Source organism: Micromesistius poutassou (assembly GCF_964030765.1).
Source record: "Micromesistius poutassou genome assembly, chromosome: 9".
Classification (NCBI taxonomy): Eukaryota; Metazoa; Chordata; class Actinopteri; order Gadiformes; family Gadidae; genus Micromesistius; species Micromesistius poutassou.
In genome coordinates this window covers 16,901,437-16,919,712 of record NC_140279.1, presented here as the reverse complement: position 1 = coordinate 16,919,712, position 18,276 = coordinate 16,901,437, and the positions used below count along the sequence as shown (strand labels likewise).

Genomic DNA, 18,276 nt, shown 5'->3' with positions numbered 1-18,276 from the left:
TACTTGAATGCGATGAAAAAAGTACAAGATAGTTACATACTAAAAGTGGGACCTTTGAAAAAAGTCAGGTTAACCTAACCTGTACTGATATAAGTCATGTCATGGGGGACAACCTAGCATTGGGCAAATAAAGACCAGCGGCACTTTTATATTGCGAAATCCGCCCCAAAATGTTTCCCTTTAAAAGGAACCTCCCGACAACACCATTCACCATTCCAGCAGTCATGAAGGTACTGGTCGTGCTAGCTCTGTCGCTGGTCCTTGTGGGTAAGTTGACCAAACATTACTAAACACAATTACTTATTGAGTTGATGGATTTTTATAATTGAGTAGGTGCATTTTAAATTCATTTTTCAGAAAGCAATAATATTCTATAAGTCTAACATTCAGATTTAAAAATGTTTTGTTGCATTGTGGTAGCATACAATAATATTGTTTTTTTTTTTAATTGGTTGTTCCGTTGACATTGTAAGTAATGCCAAAGCAGTGTGTCATTTTACATTTTTGAATAATATAAATTTGTTTAGTTATGGTTATATGCCTAATATAACTCTTGATTTTTGTAATAATTATAGCTGGGGTGTTAATAATGTCTTGTCATAATCATGTCCCATCCCCTTCCCCATATTTCACATTTTCTGGCACATATGTCCTTGTACCTTTTTGGTTTTCTTTGCTAACTATGTATTTGTATTTTGCAGCTGGCATAGAACTCAAATACGGTAAGAAGATCAGTCAATCACACATGCAGTTGCAACATTACATCGTTGAAGATATTATTTAATACTATTATACGTTTTATTTCCTGGAAATGTGTCTGAAAAAGTGGGGTTGTCTTATATTCAGGGTCTAGACTTTAAATGGAAATAGACATTCAGAACTTCCTGGTAATAACACCTTTCATTTGACCAACTCCATCGTCCAGTCATCTTATTGGGTCAATACGGTATCTGCAAATATATTGCTTGTACCTTCTTGGATGTGAAAACATGTACAAAATAACTACATGAGTTATTTAAATTTAAAATAAAATAAAATAAAAAGACAATAAATTGTTGCCCAGCTAACTAAGCCTGACACACAATTTACTGTATGCTGATGACTGTTACTCCTGCTTCCAGCCCCAGAGTTTGCTGAAGGAAAGACCTACACTTACAACTATGAAGCAGTTATCCTGGGAGGTCTGCCTGAAGCTGGTCTGGCCAGGGCTGGTGTCAAACTGAGCAGCAAGATTGTCATCAGTGCTGAGGCTCCTAACACCTTCTTACTGAAGGTAAATACTTTATCATTGTTAATATGATAGTGCATAGTACCATGGAAACATACGGAGGAAAGGATTAATAGGAATAAGAATAAAGAATGATAATTACAAAATAACAAAATTGAAATGTGTGAAAGTTTCTAACTTAAGAAATGTTCCACTTGTCCTTGCAGCTTGACGACCCACAGCTCTATGAGTACAGTGGAATCTGGCCCACCGACCCCTTTGTTCCAGCAACTAAGCTTACCTCAGCGCTGGCAGCTCAGCTACTGACACCCATCAAGTTCGAGTATGCTAATGGGGTTGTGGGTACAATCTTTGCACCTGCAGGTGTCTCTACCACAGTGCTGAATGTCTTCAGGGGAGTCTTGAACCTCCTTGAGCTGAACATCAAGAAAACACAGAATGTCTACGAGCTGCAAGAGGTTAGAGATTGTTGCATTTATTATACATTTATTTTCTTTATTTTTTCCTTTGATGACCTCATCCATTAAGTGCTTCGGTATTTCAGTGCCACAACTTTGTCATTGATTTGTGATCATTAGGCTGGAACTCAGGGCATCTGCAGGACCCACTATGTCATCAGTGAAGACATAAAGACTGAACGTCTTCATCTGACCAAGACCAAGGATCTGAACCACTGCCAGGAGAGAATCTACAAGGACATCGGCTTGGCCTACACAGAGAAATGTGTTCAGTGTCAAGCTGTAAGTTTCCTTGCTTTTCTTTGAACCCATGCCACCTTACCACTCACACGTGGGTGTCATAATTGTCTTGTGTCTTGTCTCAACAGCACGGTATGGCCCTGAAGGGAGCCGTTGCAGTCAATTACATCTTGAAGCCAGCAGCCACTGGTGCTCTGCTCTTGGAGGCAACTGCCACTGAACTCATCCAGTTCTCCCCCTTTAACATCCTGAATGGGGCTGCCCAGATGGAGGCCAAGTATGTATCAATGATCTTTAAAACAAAAGGTTGATTTGATATCGATACTTGTGTTACGCCTGTAAAAAAAAACACCAGAGATTGATGTTGTTCTTTTCCACAGGCAACTTTTGACCTATGTTGGTATTTCAAAGACCCCAGTTCTACCCATTGCTGCAGCATATATTCCCCGTGGATCCCTGCAGTATGAGTTTGCCACTGAGCTTCTCCAGACTCCCATCCAGCTCCTGAGAATCACAAACGCAGAGGCACAGGTGCGTAGCCGGCAAACAAAAAACCACAACCAACCAATACAACAATGCTCACTTGCATAAAATAACCTTGGTCACATTGCCTGTCTTGACAGATCGTTGAAGTGCTGAACCACTTGGTGACTTACAATGTGGCCAAGGTCCATGAAGACGCTCCTCTCAAGTTTGTTGAGCTCATCCAGCTCCTGCGTGTGGTCAGCTACGAAAAGATCGATGCCCTCTGGTCTCAGTACAAGGTCAAGCCAGCCTACAGGTCGGTTGATAATAAGATCTTAGCCTGATATCATCATGAATTTCTACTTCCTTTTCCATCATTTAGTCAGAAGTTTCTTCCTTCAGAGCAGAATCCATACAAAAATAACTTAAAGGCAGAATTATAACTTTTTTGTGAGGGGAGTTTCCGTATTGCCTTCTGTTTCTCGCTTTGGTCACACGGATTACGTCAGCATAGTCCTGTCTGCAAGACACTGATTGGCTAAGGAAAATTCATGCTAAGCCACTCTACCAACAACACACCCTGAATCACAGAAACATTTTTAAAAGTGCGTGTGGATTCAGAGGCTGGAACCAGGCAACTCGTTTCAATCCATGGATCATGAAAACTGCTTCATAAACACCAAAGAGAAAAGAAATGTTGAACATTGTATGTTTGTGTTTTGCAGGCATTGGTTCCTGAACGCTGTACCTGCCATTGGAACTCACGTGTCTCTGAAGTTCATCAAGGAGAAGTTCCACAGCGATGACATCAGTGTCGTTGAGGCTGCTCAGGCTCTGATTGGCTCCATCCACATGGTGACAGCTGACCTGGAGTCCATAAAGTTGATCGAGGTAGGTCAACCTGCCAAATGGTCTCTGGGTTTGTTTGTTTTTACATTTTGGAAATGAAGAAACCTCAATGATACATTACTTTGATCACTCCACAGGCCATGATGTCCCACCACAAATTCCAGGCCAATCCTGTTCTTCGTGAAGTTGTTATGTTGGGCTTCGGCACCATGGTTAACAAATACTGCGTCGCAGCGCCAGTCTGCCCAGCTGACTTGGTGAAGGTACAAGTTTTATTCCTTCGATTTTGTGTGCTACATTAAGAGCAATGAAAGCCTTTCTAATCCCATCTCACCTTTTTTATGTCTTTAACAGCCCATCCACGACCTGCTTATCCAGTCTGTTGCCAAGGCTGATATTGATGGAGCTATTATCGCTCTCAAAGTTCTGGGTAATGCTGGCCACCCTGCCAGTCTTAAGCCAATCATGAAGATACTGCCTGGATTCTCCACTGCTGCTGCTGCCCTGCCCCTGAATGTTCACCTCGAGGCTATCCTTGCCCTGAGGAACATCGCAAAGAAGGAGCCCAAGCTGGTAGGACTTTATCACAATTCCTTACAGTTGTACTTTGAACAAACTATGTTTGATTCTAACCCTTCACCTCTCTTCATTAGATCCAGGATCTGGCCGTTCAGGTGTTTATGGACAAGGCTCTCAATGCTGAAGTCCGTATGGCTGCTGCTCTAGTGCTGTTTGAGACCAGACTCCCCATGGGTCTGGTAACTGCCATCGCCGACGCAACCCTGAAGGAAAGCAATCTGCAGGTTGCAAGCTTTGTCTACTCTTACATGAAGTCCATGACCAAGAACACCGCTCCTGATTACGCATCAGTGTAAGATGCAACCCCTATAATGATGATTCATCTATTCTCTATTTTGGGCTGATATGAATGAAACCTAACAACGGATGACATTGTTCTTCTAGTGCCACAGCATGTGCCGTTGCCGTGAGGATGCTGAGCCCCAAGTTCGACCGGCTCAGCCTTCGCTTCAGCAGGGCTCTCTACTTGGATGCCTACCATAGTGAGTGGATTATAATGACAAGGGTTTTCCTTTAGACATGTCATCTTGATCACACTGGCAGCTTGACATGTGTCCTGTGTTGTCTGTAGACCCCTGGATGGTTGGTGCTGCTGCCAGTGCTTTCTATATCAATGATGCTGCCACAGTGATGCCCAAGGCTGTTGTGGCAAAGGCCCGTACCTACTTGGCTGGAGCTTATGCTGATGTTCTTGAGGTCAGATTTCTTTATAAGTTGATCTATAATATTATAGCACCAAATAAATAAACTGTAGCTTGAACCTTCTGCAGAACTTCATATTGGTGATCAGAGAACAAATATATTCTGAATTATGTTCATTAAAAAATTAAAAAAAAAATTGTATTTTATTTCAGCTTGGTGTGAGAACCGAGGGAATCCAGGAAGCCATCATGAAGTTGCCCCAGGCTCCTGCGGACGCTGATAGGATCACAAAGATTAAGCACTTCATCCGGGCGGTAGGTTTCTGCCATCACTTCAACACCAGACTATTAGTTCCAAACACGACGTTGACAATGATCTCTTTTCCTCAGGTTTCTGACTGGAGGGCCTCCGCTGTGAACCAGCCACTGGCTTCAGTCTACGTGAAGTTCTTTGGACAGGAAATTGGTTTCGCCAGCATAGACAAAGCCATCGTTGATCAGCTTATCCAGGTAATGTGTAAAGTTACATAAACTATCATAAGTAAATGAATAAACACATTAAATTCGAAGCACCATTTAAAGCAAGGCTTGTTTTCCATACAGGTGGCCACCGGACCTAGCGTTGCCACTTACGGAAGAAAGGCCCTGGAGGCCCTTCTCTCCGGCTTCTCCTTCCACTATGCCAAACCCATGCTGGTTGCTGAGGTGCGTCGCATCATGCCCACCAATATTGGTCTGCCCATGGAGCTCAGCTTCTACACCGCTGCTGTGGCGGCTGCCACTGTTGAGTGTAAGCTCCAGAAACTAAACCTAACACAAGCAGAAAATAGTATTGCAAAAAATGTATGACCTCCTTTTTTCACTGACAATGTTCTCTCTGTGAATTACAGTCGAGACCACCGTGTCTCCTCCTCTCCCTCTGAACTTTGCTGCTGCTCAGCTTCTTAAGTCCGACATTGAGATCAGAACCGCGGTTACTCCAAGGTACAACAAAAATAACAACAAAAAAAGAGAGACATTGTGTTTCATTGCATACATAATCATATGATACATTTCATTTAATAATTATGAATTTAATCATTACTATTATTTCACCAATGTTCCATCCCTTTCTGACCCTCAGTGTTTCCATGCATACTTATGCTGTCATGGGTGTGAACACCGCCTTGATCCAGGCTGCCGTCATGTCAATTGCCAAAATTCACACAATTGTTCCTGCAAAGGTGGAAGCAAGAGTTGACTTTATCAAGGGCAACTTCAAGATTCAAGCTTTGCCTGTCCAGGCTTTAGATAAGATCACAACTGCAAAGTATGTAATTTTTCTCTCTGCTGATCATTTACATAATCATCTTGATAATTTATTTTTCAAAAGCCTAATGTCCTCTCTTCTCTTGCAGTGTGGAGACCTTTGCCATTGCAAGAAATGTTGAAGATCTTGCAGCTGCAAAGCTTACTCCAATGATTCCAGTAAAGTCCAACAAACTGTCACGTGAAACATTTACTTCTAAAATCGCTTCCAGGTTGGCTTCTTTGACATCCTCTCTAGATAGTGGATTGGTGAGTTTGGGACCTGCTATTTGGAAAACACAATAAATGCAATAATTACAGTTTCATAGTTAGAAACATTGTTCATATTTCATTTTGTGCTATTTTGTTTTTACAGTCCAAATCATCAGAAATCATTCCCGTTGATTTGCCTGAGAACCTCATCAGGAAGATCAACCTCAATGCTGCCTTTGAGAAGAAAATGTGCGGTGAACTTAAAACATTCGGAATCAAGGTATGCGCTGAGATTGAATCCCGGAACGCCGCCGCCATCAAGGACTGCCCACTATATGCCTTCATTGGAAAACATTCCCTCCTTGTCGAGATTGCACCAGGCAAGTACAAATATTTCAAATGATTAAAATTGTGGATTGCATATAAATGTTTAAGTCTAATAACTATTATCAACAATTTGCCTCCAGCCGCTGGACCTGTGATTGAGAAGATCGAGGTTGAGGTTCAAGTTGGTGAGAAGGCAGTGGAGAAGATCATCAAGGTGATCAACAAGAGCCAGGAGGAAGAAACCGCAGAGGAGAAGAACGTCTTGCTGAAACTCAAGAAGATCCTGGTTCCCGTTCTGAAGAACGCCACCAGATCTTCCTCCTCCTCCAGCAGCTCTAGTTCCCTCAAATCCAGCTCAAGCAGCAGTTCCAGCAGCCGCTCCTCCAGCTCTTCTTCTCGCCGTTCAAGCAGCTCCCGCATGTCAAAGGTGCTGCCTGTTTTTGGTCTAAATTCCTTGGCTTGAAACATCAACATATGAAAGATGATAGATGTCTTTGTTCGAAGTCAAAGTGTGTTGAATGGTCTTCTTGTTTTGTTTCATTTCAGCAACAGTCATTTGACCTGGAGTTTTCCAAGACTCACATCCACCAGGTGTGTTATATTGTCCTTTCTCTTTGAAGAAATATAATTATACCAGTAGCTATGTATAATGGTTGTTGCGTTATTCATTTAAATCACCTATTTTCTTTTATGTTTCCAGCATTCCGCTTCCGCAGCCAGAACATCAAGCAGAAGTAGCGCCTCCAGCTTCGAGGCCATCTACAACAAGGTGCGGTCATCAGAAAGAACCAATGCATGTGATGGGTAACATTGAACACTCAATCATTGCTGGTGCTAAGCCTATCCCTTCTATATGAATCATCAGGCCAAATACCTTGCGAACGCCATCAATCCCGCTGTGACAATCCTTGTCCGTGCTGTGAGAGCTGACCACAAGGCTCAGGGATACCAGGCCACAGCCTACTGGGACAAGCCAGCTTCCAGAGTCCAGCTGATCCTCGCTGACCTGTTGGAGGAAAACCACTGGAGGATCTGCGCTGACGCTGTGCTGCTCAGCTACGAGAAAATCATGGTAAGACCTTCTTCAGCAACAACCCCAAACTCAACTTTGGGAACAGCTATCATTGTTTTCTGTGTTTTGTATGCTTGAAATTCATATTCATCATTTGCAATTAGGCCAAGGTTGCGTGGGGAATTGATTGCAAGGAATTCGAGACCAAGATCTTAGCTGAAACCGGACTTGTTGGAAAAAGCTCTGCGATGCGCCTGAAGTTCACCTGGGACAAGCTTCCAACTTCCGCAAAGCGCTATGCCAAGATGTAAAGCCACAAATCATACCAACTTAATCATAACATTTGACACTGACTGAATAGCTGAATGTATAATATATGATTTTCTTCCTGATTAAGGCTGTCAGACTACCTCGGAGATGCTGCAGAGTTGGCAGGCGTGGAAATGTCAAAGGCTAAGAATTCTCTGAAAGAATTGAAACTGACTTTGGCTTTGACATCTGACAAAACCCTGAATGTTGTGCTGAAGACACCAAAGGTAGGTTTCTCCTAAATATAGTAGTCAAAAAAAAGACTAAAAAGATCATTGTTATGCTGTTCATTTAATTCCTGGTGATCAATATCAAAACATTGCTGTTGCTATACAGTGGACCTTCTACAAACTGGCTGTGATGCTTCCAGTCTACATCCCTATTGGAAATACAGCTGATGAGCTGGTGGCCTATCAGGACAGTCTATCTGATAAGATTATGTATGTGCTCACCAAATCAAATGCAGGTCAGCCTCGATTTAAAATAAATTACTTTCCATATTATTTACTTTCTACAAAATAATGAAAACAAAATCCGTGTTCTTTGATTAATCTGTCTCATTTTGCAACAGCTGAGTGTACCATCGTCGATGAAAAGGTGACCACATTCAACAAGCGCATCTTCAAGAACCAGATGCCCGAGTCTTGTTCTCAAGTTTTGGCACAGGACTGCACTGAAGATATGAAATTCATTGTTCTGCTAAAGAAGGATTTGGCATCCAACACCAAACTAATCAATGTGCATATTGCTGACATGTGAGTAAATTTGCATTCCTTTTGGATATGTGCATCGTATTTGCATTCCTTTTGGATATGTGTATCATCTACACATGTATCTATCAAGACCCCTCACTATTTATTTTCCCCAACAGGGAGGTTGACCTTATTCCCCTGAACGACGACATCATGGTGAAGATCAATGGAATCATTTTGCCCACTGCCAACCTGCCGTACCAGCACCCTACAAGTACATAAGTAACACTGTGAACTGGAACTACAGTCCAATACTTGATAAACTGGTTATATTGCACCAATTACATTTATGCCTGTGATTATTTCAGACAAAATCCAGATCAAGAAGCTGGCTGAGGGCATTGCTCTTCATGCGCCAAGCCATGGTCTTCAAGAGGTGTTTTTGGATGCCAACACATTGAAGGTATCAAGAAAATACTATGCAATGCACCATTTTCCTATGCTATATGACGTAAAGGAGGTTCCTTAACAGTGTCTGTTCACAGGTCAAGGTGGCCGACTGGATGAAGGGACAGACCTGTGGACTCTGTGGAAAGGCCGACGGAGAGGTCAGACAGGAGTACCAGACCCCCAACGGACGTCTCGCCTCAAACTCAGTCAGCTACGCCCAATCCTGGGTGGTCCCTGCCGAGAGCTGCCGCGACATCTCAAGTAAGACCAGTGGATGATATGGCCTAGGCTTGGTTGAATTCATTAGCTTGGACAGCTACAAAATATGCGTTTTAGCTTCAAACTTGGTTTTGATGTTGATCATTCAGTTGACTGCAAAATGCAAAACATTACTTTGGATTAATTTTTTCTTCTCCTTTAGAGTGTTACATGAAGCTTGAATCTGTGAAGCTGGAGAAGCAGATGGTCCTCCATGGAGAAGAGTCCAAATGCTTCTCTGTTGAGCCTGTGTTGCGCTGCCTGTCTGGTTGCACCCCACTGAAGACCATCCCTGTCACTGTTGGTTTCCACTGTCTGCCCGCCGGTAAGACAAAACCCCTTAAAGACAACAGCGCTCTGTTGTGGGGGACGGGGAGGCTAGTTAGTCTTTTGGCAGGATAGTCTATTGGTTGGGGTGTTTGCCTCCCCAGCCTGAAGGCGCTGGGTTCAAACCCCAATATCCACAGACTACTTGTAGGCATTCCTAGAGCCAGATTCCTAACGCCTTACCTTCGCCTTTCTAAATTACATCTGAAATTCACTGGAGGTTGCTTTCAATGTAAGGGTTTGCTAAGTGATCCGATAATGTAGTCTTAACTGCTTTGTTCTCCATCGTCCCTGTAGAATCCAACATGAGTTTGACCAGCCTGAACAAAATCTTTGAGAAGAGCGAGGACCTGAAGGAGACCACCGAATCCCACCTGGCCTGCCGCTGCTCAGCACAGTGCGCTTAAGAAAACATGACACATTTTATGTTCCCTATTCTATTGTACGTATGGTAGTATGTAGGATTAGTTTATATTCCTGTCCCTACTGCATGTATTAATAATTTGATTTGTTCTAATAAAACCTGCATTCATTACCATGGCAGACTTTGGACATGAATTCATTTGCATTTTCATTTGCATTTGCGCTCATCTTTGGTAAATGGACCCATCTCTTGACACATGACTATGAATATTGGGATATTCTTTAAAAAAAAGGACCTGCAAGAGAAATTGCTACACATGCTAAAGTCTGTTTCCTGAACAGCATCAACACACTTAAAACTACAGTAAAGTAATGGCAGCAGTTTTGCCAGTAAGGCACTGTTCATGTACCATATTATGGGAGCGTACCTATGTTCCCCGGTCGCGACTGTGTTTCTCGTAGGCGGAATCCGGAAAAAGTTCCACCTCAAGCGCTACGATTGGACAGGCAGCCTGTCAGGCAAACTCACATGCTGACTCCTAACCCTAAACCTAACCATAACCGTAACCCTCACCCTAACCGTAACCGTAACCCTAATATTCATGATTCTTCCAGATTCCACCTACGAAAAACACATTTGTTCCCCGGTCACATACAAAGCGGGGAACATAGGACCCGGGGAACATAGGGATGACCACCATATTATTACTGTATCTATTGGCATCAAAATGATAAGGCTTGTACCATTGGAATCCTTGGATTCTTAGCTTACATATGCCTTAGTTTGTGTAGATTAGGGTGACCATATTTTCATTTGGGAAAACCAGGACACCTTGTCGGGGGGGGGGGGGTTGAAGGTGGGGCGGGGGGGAGGGGGGGGGGCTGGGGCTGGGGGGTGGGCGGTCATGTGGAGGATGCTGCTGCTTTAATAGTATTTTATTATTATTCAATTATACCGGTATATTATATTATATAGATAGAACAAGATATTTAGTTGGTTTATTAAAAATGCTTTTCAGTAAAAGTCAATAACAATAACTCCAATAACAAATGATAATTTTATTCAAATTGTATTTATTCAAAATGCTTGAGTCAACAATTCCTGTAATGAATGAACAGCACAATGAAAGAAATAATGTCGCATCTTAACATCCTTCATCCTGTGGTGTTTCACTGTGTGAAATGACCATGCAGCCTCCGCTGCATTCACTGCATCCTCGTTCCCTGGTCTGAGAAAGTACTGTGTGATCGAGCTAGCACTACCCTCGCCTCGGACAGCTGTTTTGTGCTTCTCTGTGTCCAGGTGGATTTTCAGATCTCTTGCACCTCCATTGGACACCGAGACATATGTGCCTGCTTTGCACACTGTGCACAAGGCTTCCCATTTGTCTCGACCCGATCTGAAAGCCGGGAAACTCTTTAGCAATTCGTCGGTAAACGAGCACTTGCGCTTCGGCATGTTGCTTGCGTATGACTGACAGTCACGTTGTCTACGTTCTGATTAATAGGGCTGACAGCATAGGGGCGGGGATTAGGCTACGTCGCACGCAGCGCCGTGTATGTAAATGTAATGGTCCAAAGAAGGTAATTTTTAAAACCAGGACATTTCCTCACTTTCTAAAAATAACCCGGGACACCCGGGACAGGACGTGAAATACGGACATGTCCCGGGAAATACGGACGTATGGTCACCCTAGTGTAGATACCATAATGTGATAAGATCGTTTTCAAGCATGATAGCATTTAGCTTCTACCGGAAGTAAAACGGATATGTAGGAAGCACCTAGCCTCAGTGGTGGCGCCAGGGTGTTGCTTGCTGTAGCTATAAAAACACCAAGATTTGTCTTAGCAACACCAAAGCACCACCAAGTTCGCTAGATGTTTTTTTAAGAATGAAAGAAAAAATGTATTGAAAGAATAAAACAATGAGTGATACAATGTTATAATGAATGTAATTCAAGATTTGGGATAATTTTATTTATGTTTGAATATGATGATAGTGTCAATGTCTTGCTCCTGCCAGTGCCAGCGCCGGCACTCGCGAGATTGCAAACGAGAGTGTAACGTCGCTTCTAGCTCAAAAACACCTGTATGAAAGTCTGTTAGTAGTCTAGAGTTTCAAGTTAAAAAATAAAATAATACAAATTAAAATGGAGAAGTTTCTCGTCAGAAACAAGGTGCCGACGACAGATAGTTGGACGCCCATGCCTGAAAACGTGGACCCTAACAGCGAGGATAGAGACGATTTGGATTTTTTTTTTGAGAGAACAGTCTCCTCTCCCGCTGTCTCCCACCGAGCCATCCTGTCAGCAGCAGGACGAAGCCGACGAACATAGTGATAGCGCTTCTCCCAGTGAGCTTGCTCCCATCCCGTGTACAAGTAGGTATAATTCCTATCGATTAATCATTTGAATCGAACGCCGTTGACTACGAGAGCAGCCTTTTATTTCATCCCCCAGAACACACAACCAACACAGGGATTATCCCACCACCCAAGAACCTCTGTGGCCGTGCCCGGTTTCCCCCAACTCCACCACGGCAAACGTTATTTTCCCAAGATTCGGATTCGGTGCTATTTGCATTGTATGGCTGTAAATGTACGCATTGACTGATGAAATGCTTGGACAATCGTTGAGACTCCCACAATGCACAGTTTTTCCACAGCATTGTACTGTAAAACCTACAGTAGATTACTGTTTTTGCTATATAATTTCAAAGTCTTACAGTGTACAACTACATAGGCCTGCATATGTCAAACAAAATACCTTAATTGCATTCAAGGCCACTGAGCATACACACATGTTTGTATTTCAATATAATAAATTAAACCATAGGCCCCATTATGAAGTCCAAGTAGGGCTAATATTGTTTTATTATTTTCTTATACACAAGGACGTGGCAGGTGGCTCACAACTGGAAACGATTCAGTGACATTGGCAACCCATTTAATGTCCCAGCCTGTTAGTAAAATGTGGGTCCGAACTTCTCTCTAATGTCATGGCCACGACATTAGACAGAAACATGGTTGGACAGCAAGACCGGAGGAGGTTTGTGCATTTGTTTGTGACTTTGTTGATTTTAGCTCAGCATTCAACACAATATTGCCAAACAAACTCTGTAACAAACTACATGGTCTTGGACTCAGCACCACATTATGCAACTGGATACTGGACTTTCTAATAAACCGCACACAATATGTAAGGGTAGGCAAGCACACGTCCTCCACTTTGACCATCAACACCGGGGCCCCCCAGGGTTGTGTGCTTAGCCCACTTCTCTACACACTTTTCACATACGACTGCAGCTCTTCCTCCCCATCCCTCATCATTCCCCATACCCATGTAATAAAATTTGCAGACGACACAACAGTGCTCGGCCTCATCACCGGGAATGATGAGACTGCACATAGGCAAGAAGTCCAACTGCTGGCAGCATGGTGCAGCAGCAACAACCTGGCCCTCAACACAAAAAAAACAACAAAGTAATTGTGGTGACTATTCAAAAAACAAAACTTGTCACCTGATGGTGGTTTGGGATGGTTCTTAACTCGATTCCAGAGTGAATAAAAAAGAAAGGTTGCGAAGGTTATGATGTCTTTGGGTGAGGTTCCCGTTTATTTCAACAAAAAGGATAAGGCAAGTTGACAAACAAAAAGCTTCTATTGATTCTCTGGCTGTCGTGTAAAAACTGTGTCTCTCCCACCACCACTCAACTCAAACTAATCAGCTCTCCTGATCTCTAACAGCTGGGGCAGATTCTGGGGTAAAAGAAAGGAACAGAAACAATACTGCACCCTTGTGGAAAAGTAAATACCTACACAACATAAAAAATGGCTCCTACACACCGGCCCCATAATTGTGTTGGTGTGCACTACAATTATATAAACATATTTCAAAAAGGAGCCAAAAAGAGTGTGTGTGTGTGCAAATCTTCGTCTTCTTCTTTCAGAAGTCGGTGTCCATAAATCAAATCTTCTTTCTTTCATAAGTCAATCCATAAATCAGTCTTTAATAACAATCTTTATGTCTCCAATAGCATGCAGAGCTTGGTGACAGGCCTCTCCAGAAAGCCTGTCTTGGTCTTCAGCTGAACTGACCGGACAACACCTCTCCTGTCTGGAAAGGTTTTGGTCACTTTACCCATCAGCCATGAACTTCTTGGAGCAGAAGGGTCCATGATAACAACAACGTCGTCCACAGAAAAATTCCTTCGTGGCTTTGTCCACTTTTGTCTTTCTTGGAGCAGTGGAAGATACTCCCTTACCCACCGCTTCCAAAATAAATCTGACAGATACTGTACCTGTCTCCATCTTCGTTTGATGTATATATCACTATCATCAAAAAGTCCAGGAGGAAGAAGGGGTTTGGCCTTCAACAGAAGAATGTGGTTGGGTGTAAGTGTTTCCAGGTCATTAGGGTCATCGGATAGTTTGGTTATTGGGCGACTGTTGAGAATGGCTTCAATTTCACAAAGAATAGTGCAAAAGCTCTCATCATCCATGGTTTGCTGTTTGACAATGGAATACAGCACCTTTCTTATGAGGCGAATGATCCGCTCCCATGTTCCGCCGTAGTGAGATCCAGCAGGAGGGTTGAATGTCCATGCTATTCCTCTTTTTGCCAAAGCACTTTGAATTTTGTTGTGATCCAGGGCTCTAAGAGCTTCCCTTAGCTCTCTTTCAGCTCCAACAAAATTGGTGCCGTTGTCTGACCTGAGGTTGGAGATTTGCCCACGTCGACACATGAACCGTCGGATGGCATTTATGCATGAATCTGTTGTCAGTGAGTGGGCTGCTTCAAGGTGTACTGCCCGGCTGGTCATGCATGTGAAGATTACGCCATACCTTTTGACCATGCTGCGACCTCTTTTGATGTCAATAGGGCCGAAATAATCCACGCCTGTATTAGTAAACGGTGGCAAGTCTGGCAGGAGTCTTTCAGCTGGAAGGTCAGACATTTTCTGTTCTCCAACTCTCCCTTGAAGACGACGACAGGTAACACAATCAGCAATGATTTTCCTGCAGGCTGAGTTTGCATTTGTTATCCAGTAGGTTTTTCGAAGTGTAGATATCATATGATTACGTCCAGCGTGCACTTGCTTGTGAATATGTTGTAAGATAAGTTTGGATATGTATTGATCTTTAGACAGAATTATTGGATGTTTTACTGTTTCAGGCATGGATGCTTTTCTCAGGCGGCCTCCTACTCTCAACAGCCCATCTTGGAGTGTGGGATCCAACCTGTAGATGTCACTGTTGGTTGGCACAGATGACGCTCCTTTCTCCAAGAGGGAGATTTCCCTGTGAAATCTTTGCTGTTGGCAGAGGCGTGCAATTTCCAGTTCTGCATTATGTAAGTCATCCCGTGTCAATGGTTGAACATTTATCTTTGCTTTGTGTTGATGTCCTTTGTTGCATGTTTTACCTTTTTTCCTTAGCTGTTGAAGCAGGTCTTTAAACTTCAAAAACCAGGCGACTGAAGTTTTGAGTTTTTCCCAGTCTGAAAAATAGGTTAGAAGCTTGTTCATAGTATTGGATGCATCATCAACAACACAAGCACTAACTGTGAGGTCTTGTTTGACCTCGGGGTCATCCAAGCTGACGCCAGGTTTGTTTAGCTCCTGTTTTGGCCAGGTCCTTTCCTCAGTCAGCAGAAACTCTGGTCCTTTGAGCCAACGTTCACGTTTCAGAAAATCATCAGCTGACAGTCCTCTTGAAGCCTCATCAGCGGGGTTCTGTTTAGAGCCTATGTACCTCCACTGGGCCACCTCTGTAGCTTCTCTTATGACAGCCACTCTGTTCGCTACAAATGTGTGGAATCTCTTTGTTTCACTTGAAATGTAATTAAGCACCGTCGTGCTGTCGGTCCAGAACACTGACTGGTCCAATTCCAGTTGAAGCTCCTTTGTAATCATCTTGTCTAGTCTGACAGCTAATACAGCAGCTGTGAGTTCAAGCCTTGGTATTGTGGTTTGTTTCATGGGGGCGACTCTGGACTTTCCAACCATGAAAGCAATGTTAACTTCATCAGAGATGCCTTTCAATCTCAGATAAGAAACAGCGCCGTATCCACACTCACTAGCATCTGAGAAGTGATGCAGCTGTGCATTGCTTACCTTTCCAAAGTTCTTCGGCTTGATACACCGTTCCACCTTTAACAGTGACAATTTATGCAGATTTGTCAGCCACTGTGTCCACTTCTGCAGAAAGGTTTGTGGTATTGTGTCATCCCAACCAATTTTTCTTTTGCACAGCTCTTGTAGCATCAGCTTAGGAGGCAGTGTGAATGGTGACAAGAAACCAAGAGGGTCATAGATAGAATTAACCACTGACAAGATTCCACGGCGGGTACATGGACGATTTTCCAGTGCAATCTTGAACATGAACATGTCTGTTTCTGCACACCAGTGCAATCCAAGAGCTCTTTCAACAGGTAAGTTGTCTTTATCCAAATTGAGCTCTTTGGTTGCTTTGGAACGATTTTCTTCAGGGATGCTGGCAAGAACTGCTCGACTGTTGCTCATCCACTTTGAGAGCCGAAAGCCTCCTTTGGCACATGCAGCAGTGAGATCTTGTACCATTTGCAAAGCTTCCTCTTCTGAAGACACAGACTTTAAACAATCGTCCACGTAAAAATTTTGTTTGATGGTCTGTAACACTTTGTCACTGTAATGAGCCGTGTTGTCATCAGCAACTCTCTTTAACGCATAATTGGCGCAGCTCGGTGATGAAGTTGCTCCAAATATATGAACTTTCATTCTGAAGTCCACCAACGGTTGCATTACATTTCCATTATGCCACCACAAAAATCGGAGAAAATCAACATGTTTCTGAGAAACTTGGACTTGGTGAAACATAGCTTGAACATCAGTCATGATGGCAACTGCTTCTTGCCTAAATCTCAGAAGAACACCAAAGAGGGAATTTGTGAGGTCAGGACCTTGTAACAGCTGGCTGTTCAAAGATGTGCCTTTGAAACTTGCTCCACAGTCGAATACAACTCTCAGGGTTTTCTTCTTGGGATGATACACCCCATGATGTGGTATGTACCAGATTTTACCTTCAGTTCCGTTCAGTTGCTGTTGAGGCACCTGCTCCGCATAGCCACTTTTAATAACATCATTAAGGAAGTGCACATACTCCTGATGATACTCTTTGTTCCTCTGAAACTTTCTTTTCAAACTCATGACTCGTTGTTCAGCAATGCATCGATTGTTTGGCATTATGACATCATCATCCTTAAAAGGTAAATCAACACAATAATGGTTGTTTTCAAGACGAATTGTTTTTTCCATAATGTGGTGAAACCTCATATCTTCTCTTGACATTAAAGTGTCATCACATGACCTTTCATTGAAGTCTTGGTTGTATTGTGTGATTAACAACTGTTCCACTTTATCAATGGAGATCCTATTGACAGTGACAGTAGGGCAGCCATTCTTCCCTGTATCACTTCCACTTCCTTTAAGTGGGCCGTTCACCACCCACCCCAATAGGGTCCGAACAGCATAGGGTCCATCATTACAGCTGTTAATGATTTCCCAAGGCTCCAAAAGCTTTGAGGCATTTGTGCCAATCAACAAATCCACTCCAACTTCAAGCTCGGGAACTTTAATCTTTCGCAGGTAAGGCCATCTTCTGAGATCCTTTTCTGTCGCAATATTGTTTCTTGTAACTGGCATGGTTTGTTGAGTGTAAACCTCAGGTAGGTCTAGAAACCTGTTGTCATCATAACCAGCTACTTCCAGTCCAGTCAGAACATGAGTCTTTACAGTGTGTGCTTGTCCCATAGTTCGCAGGAAGATGTGTGTTTGGATACTGTCCATGTTCAGCTGTCTCATCAGGCGTTCTGTACAAAAGGTAGCTGAGCTTCCTGGATCAAGGAAAGCGTAAGTGGTCAAAATTTTGTTTCCATTCTTAACCTTTACTTGTACAGGTACAATTGAGAGAACACATTTCTGTGTACCGGCCCCAGTGTGAGCACAGGTCTGCTGAGGGACAACAGTGTTGTTTGACTGTTCAAATGTTCTGAATTTAGCTGGATTGTGAAGCATTGTAGGATGTCTGAAGTTACATACATCACATGTTAGACGTTTTTTGCAGCTCTTGCTGATATGACCTGGTTTTAGACAACCAAAACAAACACTACTTTGCCTTAAAAGATCAAGTTTCTCACGATGCACTTTGTTCTTAAGATGTACACAATCTTTTATTGCGTGATCCTCTTTACATATGCAACATGATGTAGTCTTGCTTTTTGATAAAGAAAAGGCATGGTAGAGCGGTGCAGACCTTATACCTGCTGAAGTGTTTACAGCTGCCACAGTTGCTGGATTTTTATTCCTGGGTGGAAATCTTGGGGGAGCTTTTCCTTTAAGTGTAGCAGTTTGTGTGTCTTGTAGGTTACCAAAAACAGGATCAGAGAGAATTTTGATCTGATGTTCCAGAAAGTTGACCAAATCAGAGAACAAAACTCTACTTCCTCGTCTCTCCTGTAGGTCACAAACAGCTGCTCTCCATCTTTCTTTTAATTTGTAGGGCAGTTTCATCACAAGCTGTTTCAGGTTTGATGGTACATTC

General features: G+C 43.0%; 1 protein-coding gene across 1 annotated transcript; it reads left to right on the top strand.

The window, feature by feature from the left end:
• Positions 1–224: 224 nt before the first annotated feature.
• Positions 225–9,842, top strand: LOC311353166 (vitellogenin-2-like; the record flags this gene model as incomplete). The annotated part of the gene is made up of 34 exons (XM_084472985.1): positions 225–267; positions 702–722; positions 1,122–1,273; positions 1,435–1,686; positions 1,807–1,968; positions 2,055–2,203; positions 2,307–2,457; positions 2,550–2,707; positions 3,117–3,282; positions 3,378–3,503; positions 3,595–3,813; positions 3,894–4,111; positions 4,204–4,301; positions 4,391–4,515; positions 4,674–4,775; positions 4,851–4,970; positions 5,064–5,250; positions 5,351–5,444; positions 5,584–5,769; positions 5,858–6,017; positions 6,124–6,340; positions 6,428–6,714; positions 6,834–6,878; positions 6,988–7,056; positions 7,153–7,359; positions 7,464–7,606; positions 7,697–7,835; positions 7,945–8,074; positions 8,180–8,363; positions 8,480–8,574; positions 8,669–8,763; positions 8,846–9,011; positions 9,172–9,333; positions 9,633–9,842. 34 exons carry the CDS (start codon positions 225–227, stop codon positions 9,740–9,742), a joined length of 4,938 nt encoding a protein of 1,645 aa, XP_084329111.1. The 3' UTR covers positions 9,743–9,842.
• Positions 9,843–18,276: the final 8,434 nt, after the last annotated feature.